General features: G+C 45.9%; 2 protein-coding genes across 3 annotated transcripts in view; one reads left to right on the plus strand and one right to left on the minus strand.

The window, feature by feature from the left end:
* The window catches only part of SMYD1 (SET and MYND domain containing 1), a 29639-nt gene extending 6967 nt beyond the window's left edge, over window positions 1–22672 (minus strand). The window contains exons 1-6 of one of the 2 annotated variants that reach the window (XM_065836793.2): window positions 22242–22672; window positions 10439–10615; window positions 9550–9763; window positions 7491–7621; window positions 5488–5526; window positions 2882–3074 (exon numbers count right to left, since the gene is read on the minus strand). In XM_065836793.2, the coding sequence (XP_065692865.1) occupies window positions 2882–3074; window positions 5488–5526; window positions 7491–7621; window positions 9550–9763; window positions 10439–10615; window positions 22242–22378 (891 nt within the window). In that variant the 5' untranslated portion in view covers window positions 22379–22672. The remainder of the gene's footprint in view (window positions 1–2881; window positions 3075–5487; window positions 5527–7490; window positions 7622–9549; window positions 9764–10438; window positions 10616–22241) is intronic. The other variant, XM_065836794.2, reaches the window with a different exon arrangement.
* REEP1 (receptor accessory protein 1) overlaps window positions 1–23155 on the plus strand; it is a 499521-nt gene that overhangs the window by 212583 nt on the left and 263783 nt on the right. The gene's annotated exons all lie outside the window — the stretch shown is intronic.

A 23155-nucleotide genomic window follows, 5' to 3' on the forward strand; every position in this document is an offset into this window, starting at 1 on the left:
GATGAGTTTTTCCACACCCCTGAAAGAAGTTTGGATTTCACCATGTGTTTGAAAGCATGACGTACATCTAGTCATGCCTGGCAAAACGTTAACCAGCTCCTAATTAGCTGCCTCCTCTCCCTCAATTTAGTGCTGAAATATAGTATTATTATTTCCAGCACCATCATTTATCTTCCATTTTTCTGAGCCTTTCAAATTTGCATTTTCAAACTATTCTAGCATCGCAGCCTTCCTTTAGGTAAATGGGAAGTCTGCAGTTGGCTCCCAATTGTGTGACTCCAGGAGCCTGCAGAAGAGCCTGGTCTGGAGACACACGGTGGAGCCGGAGCACAGGGACCTCTGGGTGTTGATCAAAAGCAGAGACCCAACGTTGCAATGAAGGAACCACAGATTTGGAGTCCGGTCCATGGACTTGTGATGTTTTTTCCCACAGCTGGTCAATCAGATTTCTGAGGAATCTGTGAAATTCAGCTAGTTGTGAACAGCTCTTGAAAGTTTAGTATGGAAGCAAAATCAGTAGCTTTTCAGAGCAATACCCCCAATCTATTTATGGATACATATGTATGTGTTATGATTTATTATTCTATATTATTAGGCCAAAGCTATCAGAGCTAATCAGATTTTGGCAGCTGTTGGAGCAGCATGCAGGGTGTCCTAGTGCACAAAGCACATTCAAAGGCAAAGTTGACGTCAGGGCAAATCATATTGCTATGCTGGCTGAGTAAAGACTCCTAGAATAGGTACTTTGTCTAGCATCTCTGCAGCAGCTTTGTCTACCAAAAACCCTCTCTTGTATTCCCTAAGCCTGTTGCCATTATAAACAATAGGAACTTTGCTGCTATTTGGAAGGGGTGGAGGACAGGAGGTCAGAGCGGCTGTTGAGGATGTAAGCTGTCAATCTTGCATATATTCATAGCACTTTTTCCACGCAGCTGTGAGCGCTGCCTGAATTCCAAAAATGCGATACAGCCAGTGTCCAGAAAACGTGCTCTGTGAATGAGGTCAGTCTGGATACTTATTGTCTGCGGAAGGAGTGTATTTTTAATAGCTGAAATCATGTACCTTGCATAGTTACAGGCTTTTTCTAGACAAGCACTTCAGATTGTGGAGGACATTTATCCAAAAGTCCCTCTGCGTGCTGCGGGGCACCTCTAACCCTCTGGAAAGGGGATGGTGCATCTCACTGCTTGGTCAAGGCTTGATAGCAGGTGCTGAATGAGAGCTGAGATATTTTTATGCCACCCACTGGAGAAGCTATGCAAAAATCCTTGTACAGAAAATCAGATGAAAATTATTCTACATCAGAGGACTGAACGTTGGGATAGTTTACATTAGAAGTAGGGACTTCAAGGTTTAGCTTTAAGATGAAGTTTTGGCAATTTAGTAATGGGATTGTCTGACAGAGTCTTTTGCACTAGTGGGGAACCCAAAAAGCAAAGGGTTTCATATAGCCCTGTGTTCTACTTCCCATGGGAGCTCCCTGATACCAGTTTGATCCTATTCCTCCAAACATTTCTCAAGGACAGACTTTTGCTCTGCAATATCCAGCCTTTCCTGACTGCCACCCATATGAAAAAAGAGTCACAAGACTGAGCTGGGTTTTCTGGTAACTGTGCAACTCAATGACCTGATAATACATTAAAATGTTCTTGTCTTCCCTTGTACACTTTGTAAAGCTTGCAGGGGTAGAAACCTCCTAAGCTAACACTGTCATAGAGAGAAAAAAAAAAAAAAGAAGCAATTATATCCTTGGGCAGAGGAACCAAAAAGAAACTCTTAGAGCTACCAGCATGCTCATAAACTGGAGCCACTGGCCAAGCAACACATCTCACTGCCAACAGCAGGACATAGACTTACATCCCCCCACCCGATGACTTGTGAGACCTCCAAGGAAAACACAAATTACTTAAAAATGAAAGGTCCAACATGTTAAATCTTTACAGTCAGTCTGCCCACAGCAGCAACACACAGAGAAATTTCAAGCAATGGTACAAGATAGGGACAGACTTTTTAGCAGGGCTTTTTGCTATAGGACAAGGGGTGGTGGTTTTCAACTAAAAGAGGGGAGATTCAGGCTGGACATGAGGAAGACATTTTTGACACTGAGGGTGGTGAAACCCTGGCCCAGGTTGCCCAGAGAGGTGGTGGATGCCCCATCCCTGGAGACATCCCAGGCCAGGCTGGACGGGGCTCTGAGCAACCTGAGCTGGTGAAGATGTCCCTGCTCATGGCAGGGGTTGCACTGGATGAGCTTTGAAGGTCCCTTCCAACCCAAACTGTTCTATGATTCTATGAAACTCCCTGTGACAGGCCTTCGTAAGGAGGGACTGGAATTTCAGGCTTCCCACCTGCCAAGAGCCCGTGTGATGGCACATGGTACACACTTTACAAACCACACAGCTTCAGCAGACCCTGCTGAGTCCCGTCACCATGAACTACCTGCAGTGCATTTTCTGTTCTGCTGTTCAAAACTTTTACTTCTTTTCCATTCCTCCCCCCCAAAAATTAATCTAAATGACAGCATTTTTCTCAGCTCTAGACCTAATTTTCCAATATTTTAGCATTCGGCCTGTTGATGGACTATCAGGTTAGAGCTAAAGGCAAATTTTGTGGAGTTTTTTAAAACTAAAAAACGCACATATGTTGCATAATAGGGTTTAAACTGGCCTTGTGTGGTGGGCTCGAATTGATGTGATCAATCAAGGTTCAGTTTTGTTCTTATTTTTTACATGGTTACTGGTTAGGTTTCTGCCGAGATCTGACTCTGTTGCTATTGAGAGCGTCCCCTGGCTAAGGAACCACAGTCACAGAAACACAAAGATGCCTTCGGTTGAGGAGACCGAGCTGCCTCTGGGTTTGGACACAGCAGGACAAACCATACCTTGCCTTCCCCCTCCTTCACCGCCAGCATCAGGTCATCCTTGATCTGCTTTTTGCAGTGCTCGCAGGTGCAGTCGAAATAATATTGCTTCTTCAGCTGCTTCCGCCGCTCCTCGCTCAGGTTGAGGAAATCCACGTAGGAAACGGTCAGCTCGTCCCCTGGAGAGATCTTGGTCAGTGCCCGCAGCTCAATCCTGGGTGTAAAGGAGACGATATATGATCTTGGAGAAGCAACAGAAGGGAAGATGCAACTGCAGAGCCAGCGGGGACAAATCCTGCGACCGGCCCCTGCCTTGCAGGGGTGAGCCCTTACTCTTCAGAGAGGCAAATGCAGAGATGGGTTAACTGAACACAGAGCAAAACTACAGTCACACCAGTTCGTCCTGTCCCTCTGCAAGTCCCTGGCAGGGACACGTAAGGGTCTGAGCTATAAACAGATTACAGCCCCATTATTTGATCTGAGTGGGGGCTGAACCTAGGCATAAAGTTTTATTATGCTGCAGAAGATCTCACCAGAAGAAAACCCTGAGATCAGAAATACACAACGAACCCTGTAAAATGCTGAGTTTGGACTTTAGGTCTTATTTTAAGTACTGCTTTGCATGATACCCACACATCCCTGGCTAGACTCCCAGAACCCAAGCTGGGCTGCTTTCAGTATCGTTTTCACTTGGAAAAGTTATGGGACATTCTCTCTGGGTCCTTGGTGAGAGATTCCCTCACCCTGTCCATGCATCTCTACATAAAGGTTTAGAAACCGTTTTTGGAAATAATCTATTTTTTATATATAACCCATTTGACCTGATATTGCTAATATTAAACCCAAGGAAATCAACAGTCTACGTTACTAAACCAAAATCTACAGCAAGTCCTTAATGTCAGGCTTTTGGAAAGCCAGGTCTTGGCACCTGCCTTGCTCTCAGGTCGTTCTTTGCAAAAGGTCTTGAATAACGTGGACACTCAGAACTGTTCCTGCTACAAGATGGACATGGGGAGACCTGCTGGCTCCCACCTGAACACAAAAGGCTTAGATGGGACCCAGTGAAGGTCTCACCAAAGGCCAGGTGGTGACGTAGGACCCAAAGATCTCACCAGGTGCATCAAAAATAAGTCTTTTGGGGAGGGCAAGACTTTTTCTGCATAAGCATATTTCTGCAAAGGGATTGTAATTCCCTTGTAATTCCCGTTAGAAGCTTTCAGTACATCTCAGCCTTTCAGCTGTACAAAAGCTGCTGTGAGACCTACTCTCTGAGGCTGGTCTTGATCTTCTCTGGGTGTCAGATGATATCAACAGCATATTTAACACAAATTTTTTCACTAAACATGCCATCATCACGAAGGGCAGCTATTAGTTATGTCGCAACAACAGGATAATGCCAGACAGAGAAAGGTGCAACCTGCTATTCCAGGAGAAAGTGCATGAAACAAAGAGAAATTCCCATCAGAAAAGTTTACACGTATAAACATTCCTGTTCACACTTAACAGGATCCTCGTTAAAGGGAGTCATGCAACCAGAGAAGCAAAATCAAAGCCTCTGACTTTTATGATGCCCCTGATAGCCCAGGCACTGTTGGTGTATTTTAAGCAGCCATCCCTTGTGTCGAGGGGATTGACAGCATCCCAGATAAGACTGGAAACACATGGCGTATTTTAAAAGCTACAGTTAAAGAGACACTGTCAGCCCAGAGCAGCACACTGAGCTCTCCCAGTGCTTTTTCCCAGCGTCTGCCCCAAGCACCAAGGACTTTGAAAGACGCACACATAGGCACAGCGAGTGCCCGATAGCTCCAAGCTCAAATTGCTCTAAAATAGCAACTCTAATCAGAAAAGACACTCATTTGCCTGTTTTTATGGTCCTATCTATAATGCATTGTCAATGGTGAAAAAGAGCACTTCAAAATTATTTCACATCTTATTTGATGAAATTGCAAGTTTGCCTCAAATTAAAGTTTAAAGACAACAATGTCCCTTTAACAGGACTGACTACAATATACCAAGTGCAGTGAGCTAAGCAGAGAACTTTCTATTTTCATATATTTTCATGATTTCTTTAGTCTAGGTCAGGTAACAGTGGCATCATTAAAAGGTAAAACATTAATCAAGTAGTATGATAAAAAAGGATGAAGCCTCCATCTCATGGTATCACTATTGTAGTCAACACATTCAACGGGCACCGTTTGCTGCAGAAGATACGTGGACTATTTAGTATGTCAGTAATGCAATCATTTCTCATTCCTAATACGCAAGGTTTTATTTTGGGCTGTACAAGATTAGCGAGACCTTGTTCTGACTTTCATGCTCTTGCCATAGGCAGGGGAGGAGAAATGAGAAGTGAAGAGGGGAAATACTGACAGGGAGGAAGGCAAGGCAGAGTGTGGGAAGACAAAGAGGAAATTTGCAGTATTATCACTATAATTTTAATTTACTACAAAATGCAGAGTTAAGTGAGGTTTGGGTTTAGTGGGGTTTTACAATTCAGAAAATGGGGAAAGTGAAATTTCCTGCAAACAGAGGGAGAGCCTCGGGTTGGTCGCAGCTTCTCCATTAAACACGGGGCATGAGGGTTCAGGGAAGGGGGGAGGATGATGCTTTCAAGACTGACCCACCTCATCTGTGTGTGGAACATTGATCTTACAGCCTCATGACTGAAAGACAAAACAAACATCTGCAGTTTGCACAGGTACAAGTACAACAACAACAAAAAAAGGGTACACACGCAGGGCATTGGGACATCATCCTGACAGGAGACAAAGGGGTTCCCTGTGCCTGGCTCAGGATTCACTGCATGAGAGCTTCGCTTTTGCCCCGCAGCTGCTATAACCGAATTTCCCGTCACTGGGATGTGGAGGATTTGTCAGAGAACCGTCCTGGCACTGTGATTTTAGGAATGGTCTCGGCCAGGGGGTGTGCAAAACACACTTCTGACATTTGGCAGGGATGAAGGGGATAGTTCTGCTGCACAGAAATGTCTCCACTGACACCAGTAGTTGTGCCCTTCGAAATACAGACTGAAGTGGAAATCAGACTGGCATATCAACAACAAGGACTGTGCTCTGCATGAGGAGTTTAGTGGGCCCTCAAGTCTAATATTATGCCTTGAACACTAATAGAGAGTTCAGCTCATACAACAGTGGCTTATCAACAGCTTTCCACACAAAGATGAATAAACTCTATAATTTACCTGGCCAGTTACCAGATGGTCGAGTTTACCAGGGTACACGTGGGAGCTTCAGCAAGCTCCCTGGCAAACAAAACGCCATTCTTCTACTTACCGCCCAGAAACTCAGACTTCAAGGTTGCTATCACTGCTAGAGACCTCCTCCACTTCCCAGGCTGGCTGGAGCCTCTCTCCATCATCCCACTATGGATCTGATCCGGAGCAACTGGATAGCAGAGCACAGACTGCAACCTGACTTTGGATCAGAACCTATTTCCCAATGAGTTTGGGACAAGTTTCATTCTCAGGCAGTTTTGGTTTCTCTTTGCTCCTTTACCAGGTTATTGAGAAACCCTGGTATAATTTTATGGGGCAAAACCAGCAGCAAGAACTGGAGTGCACAAGCAACGTGTTAGTTAAAGAAGGGGAGGCTGGGGTGGGAGGTGTTAACTTATAGCACATAAATATGGTGAATTTGTAAAATCTTAAGACCTAGAGGAAAATTTGGATGAAATAATGTGGCTGTGCAGTTTCTGGAAAGCAGTTTCCCACAGTTAATGTCTTTTACATGATGCAACTTGCTGGATCAGCAGTGGTTTGTATCTGTTGTGGCCCAGAGGCTGGGAAGGGCAGAGCATCCCTCCCAGGAGCTGCTCCCACTCCCAGCTCTGCTGGAACATCCCGCTATTTCCCACTTTATCTTTACATCTCACACATCCCACAGAAGTTTTCTTACAGGTTTTGGGTGGGACTGGGGAATGGCCAGCGGCTCAGGGCATCCTGTACTTGCATGTGACTCAGTTTGCAGGTAACAATCACAATTGTCGCTAAGATCCCACTGCTAAAGAGTTAATCAGTGATTAACAGAGATGGTACGCTCTCACAAAGATGAGGATTGTGTTAGCAATGGTTATAAACACATCAGCAGAGAGTGATACACAGCTGGTCACAAACTTTGATTACGAGAAGCTCTTGGATTGTGGACTTGGTATAATCTTTAGTGACTTATTAACTGTAATTTTTCCTTGATTATTTACATATAAAGCTTCAATATAGGGAGTGATCTAGGCAGCTACTTAGGACTTTATCTTTCTATTTCGAGCCTGGTTTCAAAACTTGCAGAAACGAGGGAAAAATTCTTTGCTGGTTCACTGGCTTTGGGATCAAACCTTGTGCATTCTTTAGTGCATCAGACAATGAGTTTAAAAATAACAATAATGAGAGAGAAAACAGATCCTCTTTAGAAAGAAAATCCTGCTTGGTTTGGTTTGGTTTGGTTTGGTTTAGTTTGGTTTGGTTTAGTTTGGTTTAGTTTGGTTTTTCTGAGCTAGAGAAGGAAACAAGAATGTGCAGCTTTTCTGGGGCAGGGAGCTGACACCGAGGTGAGCAGAGGCTGCTGAGTTACCCGTTAGGACATGTCCCCACTGCGCCTGAGGAAGGAGACCCACTCACTTGCCATTGTTGAAGATGACGGTGCAGTTGGGCCAGCAGTCATGGTTGGCCTGGCAGAGGTTGGGGAAGATGCCCACACCAACAGCCTGCAGTCCTCTTTGGTCACTGAGGGTAAAGCCGTTGCAGTTGATCTAGTCCCAAAACACAGGTGGGATGAAATGTTAAAAGAGAAAAAGCTGAACTCAGCCTCATTCATGATTTTTCAATTCCCACTGATGCTTTAGAAGAGGTGTAGCTCGAGCACCCCACCTCCAAACTTTATGGAGAAAGGAGGGGTGCCTACAAAGTTAATGCAGAAAGTATTTGCAGAAACCACATCTTTAGGTGGGATAAAAGATCAGAAGAGAAGCGATGCAGGACTCACTCAGATGGACCAACTCAGAGCTGGGCTGAGTAAATGCTGCAGAATATTGCTGCTAATATTCATTTGGGATGTCTAAGGTGAATTTGGTTTGACCATACATTGGTTTCCGTATATTAATATTTGCCTCCTGCAAATAATTCAGAAAAAGGTCACAGAAAATGAATTTGAGGCAATTCAAGCAGACCGGTGGCAGAAAGCAAAGTTCACACTTATTAAAACAGGTATCAGGTAGAAATTAACCTTGTGAGCTGCATTCAACCTGGACACATTTCCTGGGTGGCTCACAGAGCTTATAAAAAACGATTACTACTGTTTGCTAATGAGTCCCAAATAGTTTTCAGAATTACTAGTTTTGCACGACATATATACCAAGAATTATTATACTTTTCTATATGGCACATTATTATCACATAGGAGTGGAATAGTTTTTAGTCACAAACATGACCAAAGAGAAAATACAATGGGATGTACCAAAGGAAATAATTCATTCAGTTGTTGATTATTTCACTCTGTTAACAGTTTCATTTCCTTTCTTAACTGATCCTGTACTTTATTTGTACTTCATTACTTCTGCACAGGCAAGTTATGTCGGTCACCAGTACCTGGGTGTCCCTGTGCCCAGTGAACTGGATCTTCTTTGTGGTGTGGGTACCAAAGGATTAATATATATACTAAACCAGATCTCCAATATTCAATTATAACCTAAGTACATGGTGTTTCGAAAAGATGGCCCAAACATGTTACAATTACACAAAAATTTACAAACAGTTAAATGAGTTATCGAGTTGTAGCAGCCTTTCTATAAATACTCTGTGTTCCCTCCACCTGCTGTACGGACTGTAAGAGTTTCATTCATGGGCAGTTCATGGTTGCAGAGATATAGTGATCTCAAATTGGGTCTATCTTTCGGAAACACCCTGTATATTTACAAAAAATACATGTAAATGTATTTTCTCAAGTCTTCCAGGTGCAGAAAGATGTTCAGTGGGACTTGTGATGACCATGCAGTACCCAGGGTTGAGTGAGCCACTTCCCTGCAAGGTTTGACCGATAAAAAGTTCCAGACCTTGCTCTTGATGTGCCTCAGTTTCTCAGTGTCAGTGCGGAAGGGATGCAGATGGGGAATGCAGCAGAATTCAAACTGCCTGCAGCAAATGCCAGTCTTAACTATCCAAATTGCTCTGGCCTCTTAAGGGCAAGAGAGGGATGAACTGAGCCGTCCACAACTCAGGCCAGCTGGAGACTTTCTCTGGGAAACTGGAATTAAAAGCAGCCCCAGAGAGTTGGGGTGTTCAGCCTGGAGAAGAGAAGGCTCCAGGGACACCTTATTGCGGCCTTTTCATACTTAAAAGGGGACAATAAGAAAGACGGGGACAGACTTTTTAGCAGAACCTGTTACGATAGGACAAGGGGTGATGGTTTTAAACTGAAAGAGAGGAGATTCAGGCTGGACATGAGGGAGAAATTGTTTACAGTGAGGGTGGTGAAACACTGTCCCAGGTTGCCCAGAGAGGTGGTGGATGCCCCATCCCTGGAGACATCCCAGATCAGGCTGGACGGGGCTCTGAGCAACCTGAGCTGGTGAAGATGTCCCTGCTCATGGCAGGGGGGTTGGACTAGATGACCCTTAAAGGTCTTTTCCAACCCAGACTTTTCTATGACTCAACGATTTGCTCTCCCACCCCTCCGACATACCACCCCAAATATGTGGGAGATGTACTGCATGCCGAACTGCTGGCTGTGGGGCGGCCAAAACTCGAGGAAGCTCTCCACATCGGCACGGAGCTCCTTCTTCTCCTCCTCGTCGAAGCTGTCCACGTGGTTCTGCAGGTCATCAATGGAGACCAGGCAGCCCTCCGACAGCCCGCTGCCTTCCCTCTCGATCTTCCACATGATGCGGGCAGCCAGCCTGGCCAGGAGAGAGCACCAGAGTTAGAACCACCACCCAGTGCAAGGATAAAAAACAAAATGGCCATAAAAATTCATATCATGGGCGGAAAATTGTGTGCAGACAGACAGAGACGGGCTCAACATTGTGTGGTTGATAGCTGGTCACCGTCCAGGGGCTTTTGAAGGAAAGGGAGACATAGGGATTTGCTCTGGCATCTATGTTCTCATCTGGAGAAGTGCTACAGATCCCCAGCCCTCCATGGCAGCTCTCATTGCCTTGGGGATTTCAGTCATTTGCTTATGATGAAATCAGGATGTGAATCCAAATCAATCTACCCTGTAGACGAATTCAGGAAGAGTCCATCTCCTGTTCCACTTTTCCACCTACTCCCCACTTTTCCATACCTAAACAACCTCAGGCAGATTTTTCCTCACCACATTCATCTGCAGGAGTTTCTGGGGCCCAGCACCAACAAAATAGGAGGATCACAACCTTCTCACATGCCAGATGCTTCTCCAGGTCCGCATCACATCAGCTCAGGGATGCTCCTGGCTTTTCCCAAACCACCTCCCACCGCCACCCCATCCAAATCAGGTCACCCAGCTGTTCCTTGCCACACTCTGGAGGGATGTCCTGTCCTCTCCCACCATCATCAGGCCTGAAAATGAGCCAGGACCTGGGGCTAGCTCTCACCTGATGTTTTCGGTGGGTGCCTTGCCATGCCTTTTGATAGCAGAACACTCATTTTTGTGGTTCAGCCAAGCCGCTCGCTGGCAGGTCCGGTCACAGTAGTAGGCAAACTTGCACTGGCCGCAGCGGTGGAGCCTCTCTTGTCGTTTGAAGCAGGTGTGACAGATGACGTGCGTCAGGCTGGAAGGACAGAAGGACGTGCTGGCTCATGCCTCAGTGAAGAGCCAGTTCCACCCAGTGAGGGTCTTGCCAGCTTTGCATCCCTGGTCTTCCCACACCCACTGAGGATGGACCCTCTGAGAGTTTTTGGGAGGATGGAGAATCCTCCCATCCAACTTAATCCTCTGGCACTTGCCTGCTGCTGTTTTTCTGTTTGGCTACACCAAAGAGGCAAATATTTTCTCTAAAGCAGGACAGCAGTAACGCATTCCCCGGCTCCCAGCCCTGCTGTCTGCAGCCCATCTGCTCCTCCTCAGCACTGCTACAATTAACAGGACCTTCAGTCTGTTTTTATTTTCTGTCTGGCCCATGCTGAAGCACCAGCCACCTTTTTGCTGAGCAGAAAGCAGATGCCAAATGAGCCTGTGGCTCAGGCGAGCATGAAGAAGAACACAAAGGCAAAGAGCCAGCCTGAGAGCTCCACCTGCCCACAAAGCCTCTGAATTCGGCTGAAGTGAACCCCTCTGAGCACCAATGCTGTCCTGGGCCTCACATGGACCAGCTCACAAAACGGAGCAGTGGCCACCACCATGCCTGAGACTTAGCAAAACAGCGGGTGAGATGGAGCACAGCTCTGAGCCATCCTAACTGCTGTCCTCAGCTTTCCTTAGGCACAGTGTGGGGATAAAAATATACATCAGAAATGCTCTGCTAGAGAGCAGGCCAGAGGAGTAGCACAAGGAAGAAAACTGATAGATCAAAGTGCTTGCATAGGGAAACCCTGTGCTTGTACTGCTTGAAACCAAAATCTGCTTCCACAGATTACAAAGCAGCTTTGTCACTTCTTTTTGTCACTGGGCCGAAGGTGTAGCTGTACTGGACGCATTGCACTTGGCATTTGCGGCATTCTGTTGGAAGTCACATGAGGAAACAGAAAAAACTGCCACCTTCAAGGTAGATCTTCTCATCACAGAGTGGTTTATGTCTTCTCCTTCCTTTGGTCATGGTACAAGTCTCCTGGCTGTCCATCATCAGGACACAGCAGCACAGAGCCCCAGACCAGGTGGGCTTGGGGCTCTTCTGGTCCCAGGAACTCCAGACAGATACTTATCATGGATTAGTGAAGGTCTGAGGGACCAGGGCAGGCTCCCAGCTGTCCAGCAGACCCCCAAGTATGAACACCAAGGCATGAATGGACTTCGAAGGAACACCAGACAGCTGAAGACAGAGGAAAGATGAACTTTCAAGAGCCCTAGGGGGCACTGGCTGGAGTAGGACATGCGGTGAGCTGGCAGTAATGCCAAGCTCAGGGACCAGTACTTGCATTTATGAGCATCATAAGATTTTATTAATAAAACTAGGGGATCTTTGATCTTCACAAGGCTGGTGTGTTGCTGAGCGGAGAACATCACTGATGCACTGCTGGTCAGTGGCCCAGAATATGCCACTCATGGGGGTGTTGTTAATCATTAAAGATAATGAGCACAGTGCCTGATGTTCTCTGATATCAGGGCATGAAGTCCTCCCTGGTTAGTCCAGAGTCAGCTTTAGCACTGTGTTCTTCAGGGCACTTAAAACCTTCCTGCAGACAGACTAGCAGTGCAGATTTCTCCTCCAGATTCAAAAGCCTGACGTGTCTTCCTTTGGTGCCAGCAGCCGTGAGTGCTGCTAACCAGCTATTCCTGCTCCTGGCTCTGCGGTTTAACTGGCTGAGAGGTTAATTGTGAGTTAGACAGTCATGGGATAACTGGGAAATACTTTTCAAAAGGAGCAGGTTTCTTGTTTGGGGGTTCAAAACAGGATTTCCAAGAAGCACCCAATGATTGTATGTGTGTAAGTATAACCAAGGCTCGGGGAGGAACACATCAGAGGACACTGATGAAGAAGTCTAACCTCATGGCCTTCCTCCCAGAGTTTCCAGGGCCCCAGACCGAGAGGAAACCCCTTTCACATGTCCAGCTGTTTGCTCCCAGGACTTAATTCATTGGAAAGGAGGGGGAGACACTTTGGTCTCCTACCCAAACAACTTTGGGAGTCTCCCCTTGCTGCTAGAGAAGGCTTTTCGCTGCCTGATTTGGTATCCCCAGCTGTCTGCTTCTCCATGCAACTGCTCACTTTATCTCTGCCTCCAGCCAGGCTCAACAGTACAGGAGAATTTAAATTCCCACCACTTAGACACTACTGGCCCGAGGAAGGAGGTTCTCCTCATTGCAAAAAGCTCTCTGACCACAGAGGCTTCACTACCAAGGGAACATTATCATCACACACAGCCCATAGTGGGGAAACTGAGGCACAAATAAATAAAAATATTATTGATAATCACATGAAGATGCTGTGCCACAGGTGGGAATCAGACCCACAGCTCCAGAGTCCCCAGCCACAAAACTGTCCTGCCTCTCCACTACATATATATATAAAAATACATATGCATATTTATATCTGTCACAGTACACTCAAAATGCACTTTCATTCCTCTGGCAACGTTGCGTGAGCTTCTGACACAACCCACCCTGTGCCTTGGCTCTTGCAGAGTAAAGAGCTCCACTGATGTAAAGCAGAGGGCCATTGATGTAGAACAGGGACAGACCCAGAGCAGACAAAGCCACGTGTGAAAATGAGGTTTGGAAGGTGACAGAGAGCAGTGTCTGTGCAGGGGAGGGAGCACAATGCCAGGTCAGCATCTGGAAAGGGGGCGAGGAGGGCACGTGTCCGAGAAAGGGGACGCAGCCAACTCCATTAAGTCAAATGAAAGAGCTGGGAGGTGGTGAGAAATGTGAGGCTGTGCTCTGTCAGCTGTCAAGTCAGAGGGGCAGAGATGACACTCCTTGTAAGGAAAAGGATTGCTGAGGGACGATAAAACTTGCGTGGATACGTTGCACCAGGAAGCACAGGGAGATATCTCGGGCAGGGGATGGGGGTCCCTCTTGCTGCCTGCGTGTTTTGAGGGTGGTCAGAAAGAGAAAAGGCAATTAAACAAGTTTTCCTGTAAAGAGGAATGACAGGTCAGAGGTGAACATGGTGCAGCAAAACCAGGTCCTCAAACAGGGGCTTGTCCCCGCTCAGTCCTCTCTCTGAGAACGGAAAAATACTGAAATGTGAGGTCTGCATTTTGCTGTTTATCGTATAGGGTGCCCAGAGCTCCCAAAGGAAACCCAGCTGGCAGAACTCACCACCAGCCCTGGAAAGCTCTTGTTTCTGAGGAGAGGGAGAAATGCACAAAAAAATCCAAAAAAGTTATATGGGGCTTCCTGAGGAGGTGAAGGAACAGTTCATGTGGTATCGATACTGTAGACACAATTACTCACAGGGTAATACAGCAGGTATAAGAAATACCTCATCTCTCACAAAAGAAGACTGGGTTTATTGATAATGTGCATTATTCCAGAGGCTTTTGCTCAACTCCTGGCACGGTACAAAAGTCAAGAGACACAGGTATTTGAGATCTGTTGCCTAAATCTTCACCAAACATTGTTCAAGCACTGTTTGGCCATGCAAACTCCTGCAGTCCTGGAGGTGCTCAGAGCCAGATGCCCCAAATGGGATGGCAAAGTGGGTCTCTCCCTTGGTCCCAGGGTTGGATCTTCTGACAGGCTCTGATATCATCTGTTCTAGAGGCAGACAACACCAAGGACAGCAAAGGCTTGCAGTGGTCCATAGCGTCCCCGTCATCCCCTCTGCAATGGTTAAAGTCTCCCAAGGATGGGGGGAGCAGCCTGAGGTCACCAAGTCTCTCAGCTTGTGGAAATCATTAATCTCTGTCTGGCCTAGAAAGTGTTCATCACAACCCAAAATGGCTCCAGGTAGCGCAGATGGAGTTTTCTGCCCCTGTAAAGAGAGCAGCCCGTGCCCATGTGGCCAGGATGATGGATGGCCAGGAGGCACTGAAGTTTTCTGGAGAGATTTGTGGGACCTCCACAGGAGCTCTGAAGGTTTGAACCCTTAGACACTTGCAAATCAGTTTCCCTTGCTTTAACACAAGGATAATACAACAGCTTTCTGCTGTGTCCATGTACACTATGGCCTCTGGGGTGATCTGCAGCCACTCATTCATTGACATCTTCCACACATAGTGAGAACTTCTCTTTTTCACCCTGCCCACAAGCAGGATTGTCACTAGCACAGTGATGTGTCCAGCCCCTCAAAACCTTGCCAGGTCAGGGATCTAGGGCTGACTTGGAGGGCAGATGCCACTGACTGACTCACTAAATGACTTTCTGGGGAGCCTCAGGTTTCCTTGGCCTCTCATCCAAGTGTCAACCCAGCTGAACTCTGAGGGGCTCACGAGCTCTGATGTTACGTGGATGAGATGCACAACTACAACTAATTCTGGACGTAGCTACAGTCACAAAAGCAATGATTCAGTGTGCTAGCCAGCACATGCAAGAGGTAACAGCACTGTCAGCTAAACCATGGCTCCTGCAAGCACAGCTCTTGGTGAAAGTAGAAGAAACAAATAGCTCTTGTGACTGCTTGGATCGGATTCAGACGGATTAAGATCTGCTGGACCTGCCAGGACAGAGGCCTGAGCACCGTCACAGGAAATATATTAACCTCATCTCTGAGACATGCACAACCCAAACATCTGCCAGTCATCTCCCATCCAGCACTCATAGCGTCTCATTCACTGATCTGGGATTGTAGAATCATAGAATAGTTTGTGTTCAAAGGGACCTTCAAAGCTCATCCAGTGCCACCCCTGCCATGAGCAGGGACATCTTCACCAGATCAGGTTGCTCAGAGCCCTATCCAGCCTGGCCTGGGATGTCTCCAGGGATGGTTCATCCACCACCTCTCTGGCCAAACTGGGCCAGTGTTCCACCACCCTCAGTGTAAAAAATTTCTTCCCTATGTCCAGCCTGAATCTCCCCTCTTTCAGTTTAAAACCATCACCCCTTGTCCTATGACAACAGGTCCTGCTAAAAAGTCTGTCCCCATCTTTCTTATTGTCCCCTTTTAAGTACTGAAAGACCGCAATAAGGTCTTCTTGGAGCCTTCTCTTCTCCAGCTGAACAATCCAACTCTCTCAGCCTGTCCTCATAGGAGAGGATGAAAGATTCAAAGATGAATTTATGTTCAAAGTTCCTTCTTCATTCATTAGACGGAGGCTTTTTCGATCATGCATGGATTCTGGAGATATGGTTTGAAATTCAAGAGCCAATGTAAAATACCCAAGCATGCATGAGAGTCAAAGTCCCAGAGAGAAAACCATTTCAGTAACAAAGCCCTGTCAAGCAGGGTCTTCTGCTGACTTAGAAGAGCAAGGTGAGATGGCTGTAGTGAAAAGGAATAAAAGGAGGATTTCATTGAATAGCTAATGGACAGCTGATAAGCTGCCAAACTATTTAACGTGAACTTATTATATTCTGTACATGACAGATGACACACACAGATGACCTAACTTACATCTAAGTCCACCTGCTTCATATTTATTATTGGCTGACTAGGAATCTCTCTCCTCGATGTCCTACAGAGGACAACATAAGAATAGCCTAAGATGAAAGTAAAGTCCACTTGGCTTTCAAAGGAGAGGCTGAAACACTTCATTAAACACAACAGCCTAAGAAAATGCACCTTCCCTTTCAGCAAGGAAAGGAAAAGGAGTCAATAGCTGGCTTCTGCTGAGGATACCTGTAATGGTGAATTATCAGCATGAGAATAGTTTTGCTCCTTTAAAAAAGGGGGTTGAAACTTAGTACATTTATCTCTAAAATGTCAGGGATGGCACATCTCAGTTTGTTCGATTTGAGTAGCGGATTTACTTTGGAATAATTTTAGACTATTTTAATTTTAGTCTTTAATTACAGGCTTTCTCAGCCTCTTTTTAAAGAGGTGTGGATGTGGTTTCCTTTAAAAAAGCTTGGTTCTCTCCCAGGTTTTATTTAAGCTTTTGAGCAAATGAAACAATAATAAAAAATCAGATCCAGAAAAATGTAAACAATGTGAATATGATCACATTAGCTCTCAGCTTTTATTGGTATAAAAGAATTTGCTTCCATCATTTTTTCAGAGTCTTACTGTTATGGAAAATTTTACATTTCTTGTATCCATGAGTCATCCCAGCTCCAATCATTGAGCTCCCCACGTTTTCCTTGGAAAATGTTTTAGACCTGCTTCATACATCAGAAAGGAGAGCAAAAATTGCATGATTTCTGTTTTTTAAGCAATTTGCAGATCACTCATCAAGCAGATCTTCAAGTGATCGTGGCTTTCTACCACATGACACTGTTTGCCTTCACTGCTGCCTCTCAAACCTTGCTGGTTAAAGAGCAAACCTTCTCCTGATGAAGGCTGGCAGAGATTTATATCAGACATCCCCATGCCAGTAGCAAATGTAAACTCCTACGGGCTCCAGAGCCAAGCGACACGGCAGAGGAGAAGGTCACATACTGTACATGGAGCCCAGGCGACGGGAATGCCTGAAGGTGACAGAGAGGAAAGGAGACCTGGGATCTTCAAAGAGAAAGTGAACAAGAAGGAGGAAAAGATTAAACCCCAGCACATGAGCAGAGCACTAGGGAAAGTTTCACTGAGAAGTAATGTAAGCGAGGAATGCACAGGGGCTCTGCTAATCCAAAAATCACCCCAACAAAGGCAAAGAATCCCTTGAAAAGAGATATTTCCAACATTCTGTGTCTATTTTAGGGCAAAGCAGGCCTGACACTGGTGTTTTCCGAGAGCTATTTCAGCTGATAACAGTGAGGCTGATTGAAATGCAGATCAGACAGTGTGTCTGCACTTTATCCAAACAACAAATTCTGGAGATCACACTGAGTTCTGCACCCTCTTGCAATCAATATTCACTGTCTCTCCAAACAACCTACTCTAGTTCAGGTAGAAGTAACAGGCTTGATGCAGGAGTCAACACACCAAGTGACCATGTGTTAAGCAGAAGGTTCTAGAATCATAGAATCGTGGAATGGTTTGGGATGGAAAGGACCTTTAAAGGTCACCCTGTCCAACTCCCTGCAGTGAGCAGGGTTAGCCTGGTGAGTCATACCCTGGCCTTGAAATCTAAGAAACTGTGAGCTGGCTGATGTCTATAGGAACTTTCTTTAGCTTCACTTTGAGTTTTATGAACTTCTCGACTCAATATCTATGGCACCAGGTAAGAAACCATTGCTCAGGTGACCATCATTGGGTTGAAGAGTACAAGCCCTCACCAGCCTTAATGACTTCAGGAATCTTCAGTGACCTTCAGGGCCTCTGTGACCTTCAGGAGCTTCCAGGGTGGGATGCAGTCTGCAAATTTAGACACCTAGATGTGCTCATCTGTACCCTCAGTGTCCGAGTTCCCATCAAAACACTTAGTGGGGTCTGGAAAGATGTTCAGCTCAAAAGTAGGTATGTGTTTGGTGCACATTATAGTGCTCCATTCATTATGACGGGCACTTAAGGGTGGTTTCACTTGCTTGGACACAGGGGTTTAGTGTTATTTTAGGCTCTGCAGGGACACCCATCTGGCCTGAGAGGAGGCCTCATTCTCATAAATCCTGTTTTGTACCTGTCAGCCCTAAGAGGATGTCTGAGACACCCTGGGGCATCTCAAATGACACTGAATGCCAACGGCACTGAGTCCTGCACTTACCACTACACAGACACTTATAACAGACCTTCGTTTTGGGTGTCTTAATTCACAGTCTGAGTCCCAAAGCATGCTGCTGGACAAGCCATCACATCATCTTGTCCAGTTAAATCAAGGGGTCTTACTTGTTTAGAGTATAATGGCTGATTATAGCATTTTGTCAAAGAAAACGTTTCTCTTTTTCCTGGCAAAATGAAACTCTCAACACCTCAAGCTCAGCCTCCCGCTGAAAGACAGACATTCATACAGACATTCATACAGACATTCATACAGTGCAGTGGGGTGGCAGCCTCAGGTCCAAATTACTTTAGTAGCTCCTCACATCAATACACAGAGAAGGGCCTTGGCACCATTTCAGCCCAAAGTGTGGTGGATCCCCCCTTTCTACTGTGAGCCCCTGTCACTGGGTGCCGAGATTACTTGTTCAGGCTCCTTGGATCTCTGTACAGTCGGGGCAAATAGGTTTGTTCTTCAGATAGTTCCTCAGAGTATGAAGGGGAGGTTTCTGCTATCCAACAGCCCTGTGGAGGGGTTTCTCACTTACACACCTAAAGTTAAACACGTATAGCAAGTAATGCAAATTTTTCATTTCATAGCTATGTTCTTCACGAGGTCAAATAATGATCAGTTTTTATGGGGCTCCTGTTTCTGAAAAAGTAACAACTCACATTTTTTGGCACCTTTGTGATCGGGCACAAACACAACTCACTTCCCATCCTGCAGTACAGCCAACCCAAGAAAACAACTGTATCTCTGATGATCAGCTCCTACTAATCTGAAGAAAAGACCTTCCCTTTGCCTGCTGTGTTGCCACATCACATGCAGTCATGTAGCACATCAAAGTGTGGCCACTATGGCACAACTGCCATCTGATTCCATCACTTGATTTCCACAGTAAAATCAGGGGCAGGATTTCAGGGGCTCAGCACCCACACTGGGACCCAGCTTCCCAAAGGACTGAGCTCTTCAAAGGGCTGTGAAGTACAGACCGGCTCTGCATGCTGGTGCTTCTGTGGTGGCCTTTGTACACAAAGAAAGCTGAGCTCTGTGGAAAATCTGGTCACCAGGACCTGAGCTGAGAAATTAAACCCACCAGTCACTCATATTTGAATTGCCTTTCCACAGTACACATACACACTGTTTTCAGCAAGAGACAAAGACGCTGAATGGAATTAGGGTGAAGGACTCTGGAATTAGGGTTTCCTAATGCAGGGTGAGGCACTTTTTAACCATGTAGGGTCAGCACTGGTTTTAGGACCTATACAGGTCTGTTGGTGGGCAGGGAAAAACACGACTCTTTACACTGAGGTGTTCAGTCTGGAGAAGAGAAGCTCTGGGGAGACCTTATTGTGGCCTTTCTACACTTAGAAGTGGCTGATAAGAAAGATAGAGACAGATGTTTTAGCAGGGCCTGTTGCGATAGGGCAAGGGGTGATGGTTTTAAACTAAAAGAGGGGAGATTCAGGCTGGACATGAGGAAGAAATTTTTTACAGTGAGGGTGGTGAAACACTGGCCCAGGTTGGCCAGAGAGGTGGTGGATGAACCATCCCTGGAGACATCCCAGGCCAGGCTGGACGGGGCTCTGAGCAACCTGATCTGGTGAAGATGTCCCTGCTCATGGCAGGGGTGGCACTGGATGAGCTTTGAAGGTCCCTTTGAACACAAACTATTCTATGATTCTGTGATTGACTGGACTCTTCCTCCATGCAGAGGCAACAGCAGATCCTTCAGTGCAAAACCAGCCACCATGGCTTAGTGTGGATTTATTCTTGCAAGTCCTACAAAGATCCCGGCTACCCTTCTTTGATAGCAATCAGTTCAATGAGCGTTTATGCAATTAATTAAATACCCTGCAACAGCAGAAGGTACCTTCAAAAACAAAGCTCTGTGTGTGTGTGAAAAGCATCAGAGCAGTTTTCACACAAAAAATGTATGTTCCCACTATATCTCAGGCCCAGGATATCACCTGTCAATGAGCATTTAGTTGGCACCACCTGCTTGAGAGATTTTGGGAATACATTTCACCACTTATATAAAGTGCTTTTGGATGAAATGTGCTGTGGGTAAGAGTGTGTTACTGCACAGCAGCATAAAGAGGCAGAGAGAAAATGACGGAAGCCATCCCCATCCTCTGCGGTCGAGGGCAGGGATGTGTTTACTTTACTACCGTGCTGCTCAGTGCCTGGACCTGCCAAACAAACCCAGCCTGCGGAGGGAGTGGAGCACATCTCTCCCTGTTTGAGGTTTGCTGTTAGAAACCTAAGCCTAAGACACAAGTCTGCAGCCTGAGAGCCGATGGGGTGACAGTTTCTCCCCTTATCTCACATTACACAGTGACATTTGAAAATGCAGTGAGGTTGTAGCTCTTGGCCACGGGCAGCTCTGCTCTGGGCCTGATGCTCGCAACGTCTCACATACAAGAAAATAAATTCTCAACCAGTAATCAAAAGGTAAAATGTTTTCAATGGTTTAAAGGACAGTTAGTGTTTTTAATAAAGCATATGGGAGAAAACATTGTCCATAAGCACTTCTGAAGCAAACATTGTATCATGGCCAGATTCCAGCTAGTGACAGAGGTGAAACTAAAGCACAAGAGCTAAAAGGGCATGTCAAGGAGATGGTTTCATCATTAACTACTGTAATTGGGCTCGGGGTTAAGAATTGAAGAACTTAACATTTTAAAATAAAAAGTAACATTTTTAATATAGGTTCTTCCAATGATGTATTAGAAAACAACTAGAAAGTGTCATTGCTGCTATTGTAGAGACTCATGACCATGTTTACCCACTGATAGTACAAAGGTAAGGAAAAAGTGAATGAAAACCACAAGACGTCCTTATTTCCTGTTCTGTCCATTGAATCTCCAATTCTCTGCTATTGCCAGGTCACACAGTATCACGAATTAGCTTCAGCTACAAGATGATCCAGATTAAAACAACAGCATGAGCTCTGCTTGCATCCCAGACTTCGTTCTCAGAGCTGAATCCATCAGGGAAAGCTCAGCGCGGCAGAATCACTCATCACCCTATTTAGTGTGCAGAACATTCACTGAAGTCACTGGTAGTTTGGGGCCGATAACTCAGTTTCAGGACTCACCATGACACCCTTGAAGAATGCTCACAAATTTCCGAAGCCCAGAACGAAACCTTCAGCTGACATCTAGCTCCTTGGTCTAAAAGTTTTAACTAAGCTCTGTTACAAGGCTGAACAAATTCCATTCATGTCTGAGGCTTTATTCTAGATTTATCCTGTAAGAGATTAACATGGAAATGGGTTCTCTGTGTCTTTTAGCTTTCAGTGTATTTAAGTGAATCTTGCACTGATTTGAAGGGTAGAAGTGGGCATGTACCAGACACATCAGCAGTGCAGGTTCATTGACTGTTGTTTGTCCTTGAAACAAGGAGCAGAAAAATGCATTTGCACCAGGATTCAGTTTCTGGCTACATCAGTGTGTATAAAAATTTAAAACCAGTCTCATGCAAGAGTGAAAGCAAAAACTTGTCTCCAGTTAACTCAGCCAGCTATAAATATAAAATCACTTTAACAGGAACAAGATCATTTGCAGATCCCCACCAGCTTCAAGTTTGAAGGCAGTTGGCAGTGAAGCTGCGTGTGCAGCTGGGAGCTGGTAACACATAAGCAGAGCACAACAAAACTCACTTTTATCACACATTATACACAGGAGGCTCCAGCAAAATCCATCCTAGATTGCCGTACCTGAGTTACACTAAGTCCTGGCAGCTCACCAGAGTGTAACGTGGGTCCAGTTTTGTGAGGCACTGAATACACGCAACTTTCACCGCATTTGGTAAAAGTTGAGGGCACCGAGCACCTTGCAAGATCACATCCTGGAAACAGATTGCACTGTATTAAAAGTAAAAAAGCTGATCTGAGCCCAGGGAAGGACATTCCCTGTAAACTGTAAATGTGTCTTTACAGAAGACTTCCCCTTGCAGCCTCCTGTGATGCTGTCCAGACGCTTTCAAACTTTCACCCGCCCAGCCAGATGAAATTTTGCATTGAGACAACTTTCAGCCTGAGTTTTACAAGCACTTTTCTCTTACCTATCAAAAACCACGGCTGCATAGGCTGGCTCCGCAAAGATGACATCCCCGGGCAAGAATTCCTTCTGCGCTTTCAAGCCCCTGCCTTTGCCTTCAGTTGTGAACACTTCGACTGACTCCATTCCCCCTCTGGTCATCCCAAGGGACCCCAAGGTTTGGGAGGTGGGTATCTCAGAGCCAGCCAAGTCTCCCGTCACTCCTGTCAACTTCAACTTGCTGCAAGATCAGGCTTATAAAAGGACTGGTCCACCCCCACCCCCCGGCCACACCATTTCCCATAGGAGAGCGAGGGGGTGGGAGCAGGAGAGGGGAAGATCCTCCACGCAATATCACCAAATTACGCAGGGGAGGCACAGGGCTGGGAACACTGCTTCGTTAGGAAAACCCCCTCCGAAAACCACGTTTGGAATTGTTTCTCCCAGCCACAAGCGGTTGTATATGTTACGACTCATATTAATTTATAGTCTCCCATTGGAGAGGGAATGTATTCTCTTTGCAGGGTATTTTTAGCAACCACATGCTTCTGTCTCTCAGGAAGCAACAGCTGAGACAGTGGGACAGGGTGGGCTGGTCTGCATATTTCCAACCCCTTCCACTGTCATCTGGCTTTTTCCAGAAATTAAACAATGCTGCTTTATTTTTACCCTCCAGGAGATGGATGGTGTGTTTAGAGGCAGGGATAAGAGCGAAACACACACACCCTGAAATTCTCAGCATCCTCTGTCACCACCAGAGCCTGGAAAAGGGGAGTCACTTCCCAAACACTGGTGGCAGGGGGAAAAGCATGAAAGGAGCTGGAATCACAAAATCACAGACCGGCTGGGGCTGGAAGGGACCTCTGGAGATCATCCAGTCCAACCCACCTGCTAAAGCAGGTTCACCAGAGCAGATCACACAGGAAGGTGTCCAGGCAG

The sequence above is a fragment of the Patagioenas fasciata genome, chromosome 4, assembly GCF_037038585.1.
Source record: "Patagioenas fasciata isolate bPatFas1 chromosome 4, bPatFas1.hap1, whole genome shotgun sequence".
NCBI classification, from domain to species: domain Eukaryota; kingdom Metazoa; phylum Chordata; class Aves; order Columbiformes; family Columbidae; genus Patagioenas; species Patagioenas fasciata.